General features: G+C 48.9%; 1 protein-coding gene across 11 annotated transcripts in view; it reads right to left on the reverse strand.

Moving 5' to 3' along the window:
• Positions 1–6,803: 6,803 nt before the first annotated feature.
• LOC120891204 (uncharacterized) overlaps positions 6,804–15,437 on the reverse strand; it is a 61,130-nt gene continuing 52,496 nt past the window's right edge. For all 11 annotated transcript variants that reach the window (XM_078028885.1, XM_078028882.1, XM_078028883.1 and 8 more), the window contains 7 exons: positions 14,441–14,556; positions 14,045–14,275; positions 12,849–12,963; positions 10,450–10,550; positions 10,167–10,283; positions 9,079–9,193; positions 6,804–7,175 (listed from right to left, as the gene is read on the reverse strand). In XM_078028885.1, coding sequence (XP_077885011.1) covers positions 6,970–7,175; positions 9,079–9,193; positions 10,167–10,283; positions 10,450–10,550; positions 12,849–12,963; positions 14,045–14,275; positions 14,441–14,556 — 1,001 coding nt within the window. In that variant the 3' untranslated portion in view covers positions 6,804–6,969. The remainder of the gene's footprint in view (positions 7,176–9,078; positions 9,194–10,166; positions 10,284–10,449; positions 10,551–12,848; positions 12,964–14,044; positions 14,276–14,440; positions 14,557–15,437) is intronic.

Genomic DNA, 15,437 nt, shown 5'->3' on the forward strand with positions numbered 1-15,437 from the left:
AGTTTAGCTATAGTGAACTGAGTTGCTATAAACATTGGTGTGGCTGCCTTTCTACAGTATGCTGATATCAAGTCCTTTGGGTATAGACCGAGGAGTGGCGTAGTTGGGCCAAATGGTGGTTCTAATCCAAGTTTTCTAAGGAACAATAGAGTTTTGAACTGGCTGTTGGTCACCTGGTGGTACTCCATGGGGTCCTCCAAGCCTGGCTTGCATCTGCCTCCCCCCATCCTCTGGGATGAGCCAGATGCTCAATGGTATCATCTGCAGTAAATGGCTTTCCTATGTCCTGTAACTCATCAGCTTGCAGTGCTGGGTCTGCCCCCAAGATGGAACTGAGCAGTGGATGCACAGGCATTGCTCCAATGTCCTGCTACCTCCTGACATGGAAAGAACATCTCAGAGGCTTATTGTATATCCACCATCACCCTGCTTTTCTTTTTAATAACTTTATTTATTTATTTATTTATGTGGTGCTGAGGATCGAACCCAGGGCCTTGCACATGTGAGGTGAGTGCTCTACCTCTGAGCCATAACCCCATCCCCTACCCCTGCTTTTGCTATCTCTCACTGAAGTCTTAAGTGACCTCATTCCACTCATTCTAACAAGCCTTTAGACATTCCCCATCTCCAAAACAAGAACTTTTCTCCTCTGATGGATACCCCTCATTCAACACCCACATTTGCAAGTTCCTGCAAAGATAAAAAAATTAGGTGCTATACTAAAATTCTCAGAACAGATGCTCTAGCATTGAAAATGCTGCAGAGACAACTTGGCTACACCACAAACAAGCTCTGACATTGAATTCAGGTCTTTACCTTCTAGGAAAGGAGGCCAAGTGCTATCCAGATGCAGGTAATAGAATTATCTCTGTTCTCTGGCTTTGATTCTTCAGAATCAAACACACACACATTCTCTCTCTCTCTCTCTCTCTCTCTCTCTCTCTCTCTCTCTCTCTCTCTCTGAAATACAATTTGGACCACGGCATACATATCAATATGGTAAATACTAATTATTTACAGAAGAAGGTTCTAGACCATGTGTTTGCTTGATGTTATTGTTTTTATTATTTTCTCAAGAGGCTAGGAGCAAAGAGGATCCTGTGGCTGTCCTCCTTAAAATCTTCCATGGCTCTTCCTTTCTGGCAAGTCTCATGGGTTGTACAGCCAGGAAGGGGAATGAATTTGGAGGCCAGAGCTAAGGACAGCCCAGCCTGTGAAATCAGATTTGGTGTTTTCTGGCACAGTTTGGAACACTGACACCTGAGCCCAAAGATCTGTCCAGAGAGTCAATTTTGAAAACACTTGTCTTTACACATGAAAGGCACATCTTCATGGAAAGATTAAAGGAAGGAAATGTGACTTATAATTACTGCTAAGCATGTGTTAGCAGTTGTGTATACTAATATGGCCCATGAAGAAGGCCAAATTTATGCCCTGTTTCCAAACCTCATACACACACACACACACACGCAAATTCTAACAATTAAAACATTCATGACACCTATCAAATAATTGTGAAAATGGGTAAAATTATATGTATACAAAAAAATTTCAGAATACACTGCTGCTCAGAGCTTGTCAGAAATGCTGCCACTCAAAGGTGCTGGAGTTTTGCACTGACAGAAGCCACATTTGAAACAAGCCCCGAGGCCATACCTGAACACACCCAAGCTCATGTGCTTGTACTCCACACTGGGTTCCTCACCTTGGCGCCCTTGGCCCATCAGGCCACATCCTTCTTAGTCTGTAGAGGTCTTCCCCGTGCAGTGTAGACATTCAGCAGCACCCATGGCCTCTACCTGAGTTGTGCACCAGCACCCCTGACTTGTGATAACTCAAAAGGTCTCTAGGCATTCTCAAGTGACCCGAGGGAAGGGGGAAAGTCACCTGTGTTGAGGGAGCCCTGCCTGGCCTGGACCAGGCTCTCAATGAACATCGGTGGAGAAAGGCATTGCAGTGCCCACGAGGACATGAGGACAACAGCAGAAGCCCTCTGTCTCAGGGGCTTGAATTTGCTGTGGATCCTGTATGTTCTGTAAAGGGACCCCAGCTTCCTAGATCCGATTCTATTAGAAGGTGTCCTTGCAAATGTGGCAACTGGGCAAAATTAGACGGGACCTCAGGTAGATCTACAGGCATGCTGTAACCAACAGTCAATCAACACACGCTTAGAAAATCATGGAAAGACTAAAGGTGGGGGCCGGGTGCTTCACAGATGTTGTGTGTTTTCTTCCTCTACTTCTAGGATTCTCTCTACCCACCTCCTGAAGTCAGTCATACAACTATCCCCATTTCAGATATGGAATCCCTGAGGCCCCAAGAGGTTACAGAACATGCCCAAGGTCATTGTCCAGTAAGCAGTGAAAGTGTTCTTCTCATGCTGGTCTCTGATTCCAAACCCACACCTGCCTTTCTTCCCAGGGCACTTCCTGGTCTGCACACAGGGATTATATGCCTTAAGATTGGGAGGACAATCCTAATTTCAAACCTTCTACCTCACGTTATGCTGAAGACAATTCTAAGCCACAGAGCACGTGTCTTATTTGGTTTAAAAACTCCATCTCTGGTAGTAATGAGATCTCTCTGCCACAGCCCCGCCACACAGCCATTTGGGACCACAGGAGTGTGGAGAAAGAGTGACCACAGGAGTGTGGAGAAAGAGGACACAATTCAGGAAAGTGAAACACGAAGAAGCAAGAGCTGAATATACTAGAACAGACAGGACCAGCAGAGAGAGCCCAGGTGAGAGGCCTAGAGAAGGGCTGGGGCGAGCCAGTGCATTCCACGGGTATTGATGAAGGTCTGCTGTGTGCCTGGCACTATGCTGAGAAGTAGACGCTGCACTGAGCACAGTCTCTGACCTTGCCCTGCTAAAGATCCCAGTCTGGGCATTCAAAGCTGGATGACATTGTCCAGCACTATGCCATTTCTTCACACCCCAGCTGACCTCCAGCCCCCAGCACCATGGCCCATTTGCCTACAGTGAAGGCCAGTAGCAGCTTCCCGCCATGGCTGGAGGAGTGGGTGGAGAACCCCCAGCTCTCTCACCCTGTAGGAGGGCTTCTATTAGCAGCATGATCTACATGGACCCCCAGCACTCCTTATCAGGACTGTGCTTAGTCACTCAGTGACAACAACAGGCTGGTACACCCTGTCTTCCAGTTCCTAATCACTTCCTGTTCCCACCTGGAGTTTTCTAGCATCACCTCCCAAGAAAACTACTTGCTAACAAATCTGGATCACAGAGTCTCCACACTTTACCTCAGGGAAGCCAGAGCATGAAAGAAGGTTCTAGAAAGATATACAGTGATCCCAGTCTATCTGGCAATTTTGTGCCTGAATTTATAGTACTCCTTGGCTGCTCTGATTGCCCTGATAGGTTTAGGGGAAAAGACAAGCCATATTTTGGCATGTAAAATGCATTCAGGCCGAGTCACTTTCACAGAACCTATTAAGTAGGGTAGAATCTCATGAAATTTTAAGTACAACAGAATGCCAAATGACTACTCATTCCAGTGAAGACATGCTGCAAATAAGACTTAGAACACGTGCTGCAAACAAGACTTAGAAAAGTGTCCTCAGAGAAGATTCTGTCATTCTGCATTTGCTTCTGAAAGTTGAAGCACACAGTTCTAATGAGCCCAGGAAGAGGTTGATACCCAGTTGAGTTGGCATATGATGTGCCAGAGCTCAGGACTTCAGGGCTGCTGTCAGGTGGTTCCCGGGCTCTTCTGGTCCTCACCTTCACTCAGTGTCTTTTTGTTGGTGATGGAGTTCAATAGTGGATTACTGGCCCAGAGACTTGTTCAGTATTGCTCCGTAGGAACAAAACACTGTCACCAGTTGTAGGTAGCCAACTCCAGGTGAGAAACTTGATAGATGTTAATGCTCACGGCTTCACACCAGCAACCTGCCCCTCAGTGATCATGCTCTCTAAAATATACACCATGCTAAGTTGTGTGGAAGCATTCTAGGTCTAGCCAAACCACACGATCTTTCAAAAACAGCCCAATGACATTTAGAGGATTCACTCTCCAAAGCAAGCTTGCCAATGCCTGAGTGCCCACACACTCTATTGGCGCCAACCTCACCTCCTTTTAGAATGCACACATCCACCAAGATACCACTGCCTGTGGTGGTTGAGCAGCCTTTCCAATGGACGAGGTGGATGTGAATGTAACACGTGAATGAATTAGCATTTACCAACAACTGGAAGAAAATAATCCATTCTCTAAGATATGATGACGGAGCTGCTCTGTGATCTAGACCATTCCCCTGCATCCTCTCCTGCATCCTCTCTATTTTCCTCTGCCTTGATGGACCTCCAACTGAGCCCAGAAAGATGTGTCCTTTCTAGTCAGAAGCCCTGTCATGGCTTCCATTTCCAGGCCCTGATTCCTGGTTAACTGCAGCCAGAGCTCGCTTTCAAGGTAGTCTCTTCAGATCCCTTCCCTACCCTAGCCACAGTGTGGGCTCTGGCCCCACCCTTACTCTCTACACCACCATTCCACATTATGGTCTTCCTGTCCCTCTCTGTGACCCAGGACTGCCCATGACCGACCCCACCCAAGAACAAGCTGTTGAACCAGGTGCCATCAGAGGGAAGAAATGACCAGAGATGGCTAACTTGAAGATTTCACAGAATAGTCCATGAGACAAGGAATATCCTGAACCAGTGAAATGACATAAGAGGAAGTCAATGAATTCTAACCTCAAGGGCAAATCCTACAGTACACTGGCTCTCAAATTCAGCTACACACTGGAGCCACCTGGGAGCTGTGCATAGTACTGACCGCTGGACCACCCACTGGCCCTGGGCTGATGGAATGGCTCTGGGCTAAGATGGGACATTGGGGTTTGTAAATTCCCAGTTGAGTATAATATAAAGCAAACTTTGAGAACATTGCTTTTTTCCCCACATGAAGAACTGTGTGCATACAGATGCAGAAGTACACAAATCTGCAGCATAAGGCTCCTTGAGGCCCATAGATTAAAAGCACTGCAGTGACCAGCATCCTGGCTAGGCACACCACCAGCCCCCTGGAAGCCTCCTATTTCCACCTTCCAGGTGATTGCAGCCCTGCCATCCAAGCATGGAGGAGTACTCCCTGGTGAGAAATTTCAGTGTGCAGAATGGAGAGCCCTCTCTCCTGGGAGTCCCTGCTTTGACAATAAGTGCACTGGAGAAGTTGAAATCAAGTGGGAGGCACATGGGCAGGCTTCCTGGATAAGGCCCTATTGAAAGGAGGATGGGATCTGAGGAGTGGACCAGAGAGAGGAAAGATGGGAAGTACAGCAAGTACATTCAGAGCCAAGGTCAGGCCCAAAATACAATGTTGGCTGACAAGAGAGCCCTTGCACCAGGATCAACAATTTTGAGAAGGCAATGAGGACTGCCTGAAAAGATCAATTCCACAAAATTCCATGGAAACCCACTCATCAGACCTTTCTGAAAACACTGGAAATGTAGGTTTCAGGCAAGGAACTCTGGGTGACAGATGGCAAAGTTTGCCAAATGCAAACATGCCTACCAGCTCTGAGAAGCCATTCTCATTCACACTGCTTCAACCAGGGAAAATCCCCATGTGCTCACTGAGAACAAGTTAGCTTGTGCCACTTGAAGCTGCTTCAACAAACAGCTTCACTTCTGCACTTCTAAGCTGTTCTCCTCAAGAACTTTCAGAGCACAGTTCAGGCATGAAACACGAAGGGTGCCAGAAAGAGTTCTCTTGAATCTAGCATCACCAACTTTCAGGGGAAAAGAGGACCAGCTGAAAAGATCAGTTCTCCAAAGTCTCACTGACATCCATTTGTCACACTTGTTTACAACATTCACTTGAAGTGCAGGTGCCCACATGAGTGAACTGTTTTTTTTATCAATGGCACAGAGGCTTCAATGTGTAAGCATGCCTGTCACCTGTAAGAAGCAGTTTTGAATTCTTCTAGGTCCACAGGAAAAAAAAATAGCATGTGCTCACTTACAACAAAGTTAATCAACAAAGCAAATTGAAACTGCTTGCAGCAAACAGCTTCCATTCTCCCATTCCCCAGCTATTTTTAGCAATCGCATCCAGAGTCCAATTCCAGCTCCATATAAAATGTGTGCTCCCAAGGAAGCCTGTATAATTGACATCACCCAACTTGGGGAGGCAAGGGGAATGCTGAGAAGATCAGTTCTTCAAAACTCCTACTTTTTCAGAAAACTCATTGAAAGGCAGGGCCCACTTGCAGCCATCAGTGGTTGACAGATGGCACAGAGGCTTCAATGTGAAACCGTGAATGCCAATCATTACAAGTGCTTCTGACACACTCTAGTTCAACCTGGGACAGCTCAAAGTGCTCAACGAGAACACACTTTGTTCCTGCAAGTGGAAGCAGCTTGCATGAACTGTTTCAATCAGGAAATTCCAAGCTCTTCTCAGCAAGCACATTCAGAGCACAGTTTTGGCCCAATAGAAAAAGGGTCCTAGCAAGAGGGTCCCACACCTACGATCACCTTCATAAGGTAGCTTCTCATCTTCTGTGTGGAAGTGGGTTTCTCCTTGGCCCTTATGCTGTGGAGGAGACCACTAGGAGCTAAGCTTCATGCAGGAGCATCTGACCTAGACTTTTTGCAAGCCCTATGAAGCCCTCACACAAGCTCAAATGCTACAGGACTTTGCAGACCAGTCCATGCAACAGTAGACATTGATTCATTGTCTAGAGTCTACAGGTTCCTAAATGCATGGCATTCATTATCATCAAATGCACAATTTTGTTCAAAAACCATCACAGTAGATCAGGTAACAAATCATCACAGTAGATCAGGTAACAAAAACATATATATTTTAAAATAATAATATATTAATGGAAACAACAAATACAGGATAGGGTAACAACTGTGTTACTAAACAAGGTCAAAGACAATAGCAAACTATAGATTCAAACTTTGAAGCAAATAGTAATCAATGTAAATATTCCTGGGCTGCCTCAGCCACGCCCAGGCACACAGCAGCAGAATGGTTTTGCAAGCATCCTCAGGAGGGCTGGAGCCTTCTTTGCAGGACTAGAGGGAGGTTGAGGCTGGATCCACTCATCATTCTTTTGGGAGAGGCTCCTTTTCCTCAGCACGAAGTTGGGTTTTGTGTGAGGGTTCTTTGCGTAAAATACGTTGGCCTGCGCTGGAATCCTCAGCTCTGGGGAGAGAGGGGTGTACAAAATAAGGTGGCTCGGGAAGTGCTCCCTGGGACACCCCAACATCTGAGAGCCTGTGCCAGAAACGAACTGAGCCAGACACCTGGGAGCTCTCCAATTCAGCACCAATACCAACAAGACAGCCTCCACAGTCCTCCCTGAGGAAAAACTAGGCAGAGCGCTTCAAAAGACCTAATGTCTGTTCCTACCAAAGGCTTTGGACTCCAAAACATCCCAGGTCCTCTTGCATCTGCCAAAGCACACCACTAGGGTTTGCATCTGAAATCTCTCACAAAAGGCTCCTGTGCCGAAGATTCAGACCCCCACATGAGCCATCTTCACAGGTGGGTTTGGAGGGAAGCATTGGATGGTGAGTGCTCTGATGTCAACATGAAATTCTCATTCAAGATGAATACACTACTGGGAGGTGGGAGGGACTGGAAGAAAGGTTGAGCATGCTTGGAGGAAGACCTAAACAGGGGTGCGCCCTGGGCAACAGTACCTTGTCCCTGTTGGCTCCACTGAATCCTCATTCTCCAAGTAGAGGTCCTCCTTCTCCTCTCCGTCTTTCTCTCTCTCCCTCTCTCCCAGCCTTGTTCTCTCTCTCCCAGTCTATGCCTTTGTGGCAAGGGCTGAGGAGCTCTTCACTGCCACACACTAGAGCTTTATGGACAGCCTCAGTGCACAACCAAAGAGAAAGCTATGAAACCCAGAGAAAAGGCCTAGGATTCCTCAAGTATGGCCACAGTGAGGACAGGCTGACCAGCACGAATACCATGTTAGAGCCACGCTTCTGCGTTGGTGGAGCCTGCCTCCATGTGAACCAGGCTTCTGAGAATGGAGGCCACATTCCAAATGCTGCCCTCCTGAGAACAATGATTCCAAAGACCAGCAAAGGGACTGCTTCCCTCCGACATGGTGTATGGCCCAGTGGTGCCATGACCCCGAGTGGGGGAATACAACAGCCAGCTTCTCCTTCCTCTGAACACCTCTTTCCTGTCGCCCTCCTCTAACCTAGAGCCTGTTCTCCATCCCTTCTGGGTTGGATGTGGGGATCTCTGCTATGAATTTCTTAGGCTACCAAGGCCCCAGACAGACTTCCTCTTCCATTGATTCTACTAACCTAACAGTAGGTTAAGATAGGAGACAAGTGATCCTAGAACTCATTGGGATGGTGGTCTTTAGCATACATAGGCTAGGATAATGGCTGCTGAGGTGTTTGGCTCACAAAAACCAACCAACCAACCAATGTAAAAGCGCTGACATTATTATCAGATGAGCTCTGTGGCTACGTGCTCAGGAAGCCCTCATCTGACTTTAGTTAGGGATCATAACCTGGCTATTGTGATCACTCCTTGGCTAGTGGACTCAGGTGTGGAAGACCATGGAATTTATGCAAAAACAGATGATTCAAGCTGTCTCCCAGGCTGTGTTTTCTTCCCAATTTCATCCTGTTACTGCTTGCTAGAATCTTGGCAATTCTCAGCCAAGGCAGTGGTTTTCTGGTCACACAGAAGGCTTTCAATCCTACTGCTTCAGTCCACAAAATTCCAGTTCCATCTTTAGCCCATGCATTCCCATGTTCCTCTGAAACCACTCCTATCCCAGACCACAGAACCATACTGCTCCTGGAAAGAGGCTTTCCTCCTCACTCCTCAATGATGTCAGCTTTGGATGCGTGTTCATGTCCTGGGCAGGGAACCTGGTGGGGAGCCGCACTAGCCACTGGGGTATACCAAAACACCTGGAGAGCTTACACCAGCAGAAGTGCAGTTGGCTTTGTGCACGAGCCCAACACACCCTGTTGGAGTGTTCTTGGGGGTAAGAGACTACTCTTTGGTGCTAAGAGTTGACCTGAGTACACATCCTGACCCTTGCTCTCTGTCATCTGATTGTCCCACTTACTCTGACGGTGAGACATGATTTGGCCCAGCTCATATTCCTCCGGCTTCTCCTGAGTAAGCAAGTGTAGCTCGAGGGCCCTGCGGATGACGACAGGAGCCCGATCATGGCAGGTCACCTGGAGCAGCATGGGAGACAGGCCTTCAGGAAATGGGCCTTGAAGTGACTACTCAAGGACAGTGGGCAGGGGCATTCTGGAGGCACCTCCACTCTAAATACAAGGGCAACATCCATGACCCTACTACCTGAGGCTGACCTCCTGCTCATCGCGTGGGCTCTTCCCATAGGCTACTAGCCCAATCCTTGTACATAGGACTTCCTGGACCTGCCATTGCTCTTTGTGGAGCTGCACTTCTCTCCAAGTGAAAGGACCCCACTACCTGCATACAGATGCAATCTCATCCCACAAGTTGGGAGGAATGGGACAATAGCCTCCAAGATCCTAGGTCTGCCCGAGGATGCAGGCAGCATTGGGAATGGCCTAGGCACAAAACCTAGAGGCTTTGGTCTGGATTCCAGGGACAAAAACAGACCCAGGAACATGACCACACACAGGAGTGATGAAAGATAGCCACGAGAGCTCCTGGCCTCCAGAGGCTCAGTGCTGGCTGGGGTGTACGAGGGCACCTCATCCGGCAAGGGTGGTCATTGGGTTACCTGGACATTTAGTGTGCTTGCTCCACATCCATACTGACTCTGCAGAGAGACCCTCTCAGCTCCTTGTTCAAGGAACATGCAGAACCTCATACTGGTGTCCTGCTCCATAGAGGCCAGCATCCCATACAGGGGAACCTGCAACCTAGGTCCTGGCCTGTTCTCATCTGTCACCCATACCTGCCTCTGCGCTTCTGGACTGCATGCTGCCACCTGACACACAGACTCCCTCAGACATGGCGGTGGACAAGCTGCTGCTCTCCCTCATCTCAGCTCCAGCCCTTCACACTGACCTCTCCCTTCTTGATTCCCATCTATCCTCCTGATCATCCAGAAGCTCCAAATTCAAGAGGGCATGAGTAGTCCATGGTATTGGACCAGTGTCTGCTCCCCACCCAGGTGTAAGCACCAGGGGACACCCCTGCTCCCAGGCTTACCAAAACAGTCTTGGCCATCTTTGGACTTTGTGTTTCTAAGTGGACACGAATTAAGCAGGTGTCTCCCACCTGCTTGTGGGAAAGCGGCCTGGAGGACTTGCAGGTTGATTCTGAGAACTGTGGGGGATGGAACATCAGCAAACCCAGAAACAGAAAGCCACCCCAGCCTGTCAGTTGGCTCTATGGGCTTCTAGCACATACGTCCAGGTGCTCGGGCTTCTTATTTCCCCAGGTGGGAGTGGAATGGCAGCACAAGTACAGCTTGAATAAGGTAGGTGTTTACCTCCTTTCCCTTGACCTCGCGGCGTTTCCTCACGATGAAATAATATTTTATTTGTGGATTCATGGACAGATACATCAGTGAGTGGTCAGGGACCTTGATTTCTGCAGAGAAAAGTGGAGAGAATTGTTAGGTGGCACTGAAGGATTATACCACAAAACACCCACAACCCCTGAGAGTCTCCGCCAGGGCGAGCCTGCACCAGAATTGAGAGCCCTCCTATCCTGCTACAGTGCCACCAAAGACTCCCTCAGTGATTCTTCCCTGGAGAAGATGATGTACAGCATTCTAAACCAAAAGAGCACCTGGCAATGGAAACAGCACCTTGGGCCCAGAACTTCTCAGTGCAGGTTGGATCTGCCAAAGGGACACTACTAGGCTCTGCATCAGGATTGGCAAAGGCTCCTGTGCTTAGGCCTTTCTCCTCAGGGCAGTCATGCTCACACAAGGGCATTCAGGGAAGTGTTGGATGGTGGGCGAATTCATCCCCTTGCCCCGGATGAATCCACTCATGGATGAATACGCGGAGGGGAGGTGGTATCCATCAGAGGAGTGTTGGGCATGGACATGGGAGGACTTCAGCAGGGTGGTGCCCTGGAGAACTCTATTGTTTTCTAGGTTCGCTCTCCTTCCCCTTGTTTTCATCAGGAGCTGTCTGCTTGGTACTTGTATTCTGGTTCTTGTTCTACTTCTGGCTCTTCTTTCTGTCCTGCATCTTCTTGTAGTTCTTTCTGGGTCTTTTTCTTGTTCTTACATGATTCCTTCTTGTTCTTCTTCTTGTGTATCTCCCTCCACCCTTCCTTCTGTTCACCTCCTTCTTTTCCTTCTTCTTCCTCCTGCTCTTCATCGTGTGATCCTCTCCCCACTCAGGAGTGTCTCTTTCTCCTCCTCCTCCTTCTCCTTCTTTCTCTGGCAATGGTGGGGTGTCCTGAGGAGTTCAAATCACACTCTTCTGCCCAGATGCAGCCTCTGTTCAGTAGTCCAAGATGAAATTAGTTCTCAATCAATGGCCAGGAGTGAAACCAAGACCAAAGACAAGTGACTTCTTTTCTTTGTCATCGTCACAGTGAGGAAAGACTGAATAACACACACCACATTCTGGATAGGCTTCTACCTGTGGTAGTCAGCACCTCATCTGGACCAGGATTGCTAAAATAGATTCCACCTCCATAAAGCTTCCCCAGTGAAAACAAGGTTTCCAAAATCTAGGAGAGGGCCAGCATCACTGCCACCCTCCTGCCATAAGGCATAGATGCCATCACACCTAGTGGGTTCCAGGCCCCCCGGAGTCCTCCCTTTTGACGTCTGTTACACACAAACCTCCCCTGGTCTGGAGCCTGCTCTCAACTGATGCTTGGGTTGAAAGTCTGTTTCTGAAATCACCTTTGTAGATTCTCGGTTTGGTAATTCCTTTTGACTGGCTTATTTTTTTTACTAGGGATAAAACCAGAGGCACTTAAGCACTGAGACCATTCCCAGGCCTTTTTACTTGGGTACAGGGTCTCCCGAAGTTTCTGAGGCTGTTTGGAAATTCCCATCCCCCTGCACTGCCTCCCAAGTCCCTGAGATTCGCAGACACTGCCCCTTGCCCAGCTCCTTGCACCTCAGTCTTCCTCATGTGTGAGACAGAGCCAACTCAAATGAGGCGGTGTGTGAAAATGGGAAAACTCACTTACGTGCCCGACAGATGGTGGGTTCTACTGTGGACAGGCTGGGATGGTGGAGGCTAGGAGTGTTGGGCTCACAAGAAAGGAAAGAGCACTGGCATTGTGGACAGCTCAGCATTGTGGCCTCTGTTCTTCAGATGCCCTTCTTTGTTGCTGGAAGGAATAATAACCTGGCCATTCTGATATCTTCAGGAGATGGGCACCCAGGCACAGAGGATTTGGAATTGTTCCCAAAAGAACCCAAACAGGCTGTCCCCTGGCCTTGACTTCCTCTTCACTGAGTCCTGTTCCCAGTTGCTGCAATCCTGACATTCTTGAGTAGGCAGGACTTCTCATATCCTGGCCATGGATTTGGACCTGTGCGGCTTCCGTCCATAGCAATGCTGATCCAATCAGGACCCATGCTCTGCTCCTCTTCCTTTGAAGGCATCCTTATCAGTGAGCCATAAACCAAACTGATGATGGATTGAGCCTCTCTCTGCCTTGCCCTCATCGATATTACCTTTGCATTGCCAGACCAGGTCCAGGGGAGAACACATTTAGGGAGGTCCAGCAGCCCCCTGGGGCCTCATTGAACACCTCCACATTGGACATGCCCATCACTGCACTTGGTTTCCTGCACCAGGCCCACCACACTCTGGCTATTTTAGGGCCAAGGCCCACTTTCTCTTGGCTGTGAGTTATCCTGAGCCCACTGTGGATCATGTCTCCCCACTGTCTGATTGTCCTACTTACTGTCATGCAGAGACATCATTCTCAGCAGCTCAAAGTTGTCCACATCCTCATGCTGCAACAAATTTTGGTCCAAGGCCCTGCGGATGAGGCTTGTCACCCTCTCCTGACACGTCACCTATATCAGGGTGGGACAAATGTCATCAGAGAATGGCTTTTAGAGGAGCTGCCCAGAAGACTGTGGTCAAACATTCAGGAGAAATGTCAGCTACATATACAAGGGCACAATCTTGTTATCCTGCTACCCGAGTGTGGCCTCCATATAACCCCTGGGTTCTTGCAACGTGCTACTAGAACAATCCTGGTACAAATATCTGCCTGTACCTGCCATCTCCCCTCCCCCTGGGGAGCCACATTCCACTCAGGTCAAATGACCAAACTACCTATGCACAGACACACTCTCATCTCACTGAGATGACAGCAATGGGCCAGGGATCTGCGCACCAAGTGTGCTCTGGGATGCAGGCTTCCTTTGTGGGTGGAAGAGGCAGATGCACTGAAAATTTTGGTCCTGACTGCCACTACAAAAACAGACTCAGATACAAGAGTGTGCACTTGAGTGCTTCATGATAGCCTGGAGAGGCCCTGGGCTCTGGAAGCTCGGTGCGGGTCTGGTTCTAATGATGTACTTGACTCAGCACTGGCAGTCACTGAACATGTCTCCTCTGCAGCTGGACACCTGCAGCATTAGCGTGTCTACTGCACATCCATAGAAATCTGCCAAGAACCCCTTTAGCTCCGTATTTACATACATGCAAAGGCTGAAATTCCGAAGCTTTGGCATGACCCCCCAGGTGATCCCGACCCCAAATTCCTACACCTAGTCATGCTAAGGAGGTTCTCTTCCCTGCCACCAGCAACACAACCCCTCCTACACATGTGACAAGTCACTGCCAGCTCCTCTGCTCCAACCTCACTCATTGAGAATACCAAGTTCTAGGCACTGCAGCCTGCACCCTGGACATATCTCTGCCTTCATCTGTCCACAGCACTTCCGTCTGCACTTCTGGCCTGCCAAACCCACAATACACAGGCCCACACACCGGTGCAGCTGGGTATGCTGAGGCTCTCCCCCCTCAGGTCAAGCCCTTAAGATTGACCTCTCTCTTCTTAATTTCCCACCACAGCCCCAGGGTTAGCTGTGTCTCCTGCCTTCCACTGTGTGGACACCCAGGAGGCAGCCCTGCTGTCAGGCTTACCGGGATGCGCTTTGTCTCCCTCAGGCTCTGTCCCTCTAGGAGGACGTGAACAAAGCGGCTGTCTTCCACCTGCTCACTGGGGTGAAGCAGTGAGGAGCTGCTACTGGTGACTTTTCTCATGCAGCACTCATTGCTTTGGGTCGCCTGGGGCAATGGTCCTGCAGCCACCGCAGAGCTGCTGCTCACAGCTGCTGGGATCCTGGATGCCACTGCCACAGAAGGCTCCAAGAACTGTGGGGGATGACAACATCAGCAAAGCCCAGCACCTGCACCCCACCCAGCCTGGCATTGGCTCTGTGGGCATTCTACAACATCCATCCAGAACCTGAGGTTCTTGTCCCCTTGGAGGATGTGGAGTGGCGCCAGGAGTAAAGACTGAAGAAGGTGGCTGTTTACCTTCTTTGGCTTGACTTTAAACAACTTGCTGGCAGCTGTTTCCTGAAGAAGAAAGTTATAATCCACTCTGCCATCCAGGGCATAATATACGTTTCCATCTGCAGGGATCCTTAACTCTGGAGAGGCAGGGGCAGAGGCGTGGTAGGTGACACTCAAGGAATACACTACCCAACATCCCCCACAACTGAGAGCCTCTGCCAGCTCAGGTCTCACACACAGACCTGAGAGCCCCCGAATCCAGCTACTGTTCCACCAAAGACTCCCCACTGATTCCTCCCTGAGGACCCTCTATGCACAGGAGGTCCACTACAGGAACACCTTTCAAGGAAATAGCCCCTTGTACCCCAGACCCTCTTAGTTCACGTTGGACCCAACAAAGAGAAACAGCTAGACTTTGTATCTGGATTGGTCCCCAAAGACTCATGTGTTCAAGGTTTTCTCCCCACTGCAGCAATGATCACAGGTGGGTTTGGGGAAAAGCACTTGATGGTGTGTGCCTCCACCTTGCCAGTGGATTCATCCAGGCATACAGGGCTACACTAATTGGAGGGGTATGGTTTGGAGGTGTGTTGAGCGTAGGTGGAGGATGTCCACAGCAGGGCTGTGCCATCCAGAGATATATATTTCTCTTGAGTTCCCCACTTCTGCATTTCCTCCTCATGAGTATAATTCTCATTCACATTTTTAATCAATTTATTGTTATACTTCTTGTTCGGCTTGTGTTTCTCCTTGTTGTTCCTGTTTTTCTTCATCTTCTCCTCATGCTTCTTCTTAGTCATCTTGACCTTCTTATTCATGGTCTCCTCCTTCAACTTATTTTCATTTTTCTACTCCTGCTTCTCTTCATCCTTGTCCTCCTCCTCCTCCTCCTCCTCCTCCTCCTCCTCCTCCTCCTCCTCCTCCTCTTTCTTCTTATTCTCTCTCTCTCTCTCTCTCTCTCTCTCTCTCTCTCTCTCTCTCTAAGAAGAGTTTACAAGCTGTGAAGGGTTCTATTCTA

The sequence above is a fragment of the Ictidomys tridecemlineatus genome, chromosome 12 (assembly GCF_052094955.1).
Source record: "Ictidomys tridecemlineatus isolate mIctTri1 chromosome 12, mIctTri1.hap1, whole genome shotgun sequence".
Classification (NCBI taxonomy): Eukaryota; Metazoa; Chordata; class Mammalia; order Rodentia; family Sciuridae; genus Ictidomys; species Ictidomys tridecemlineatus.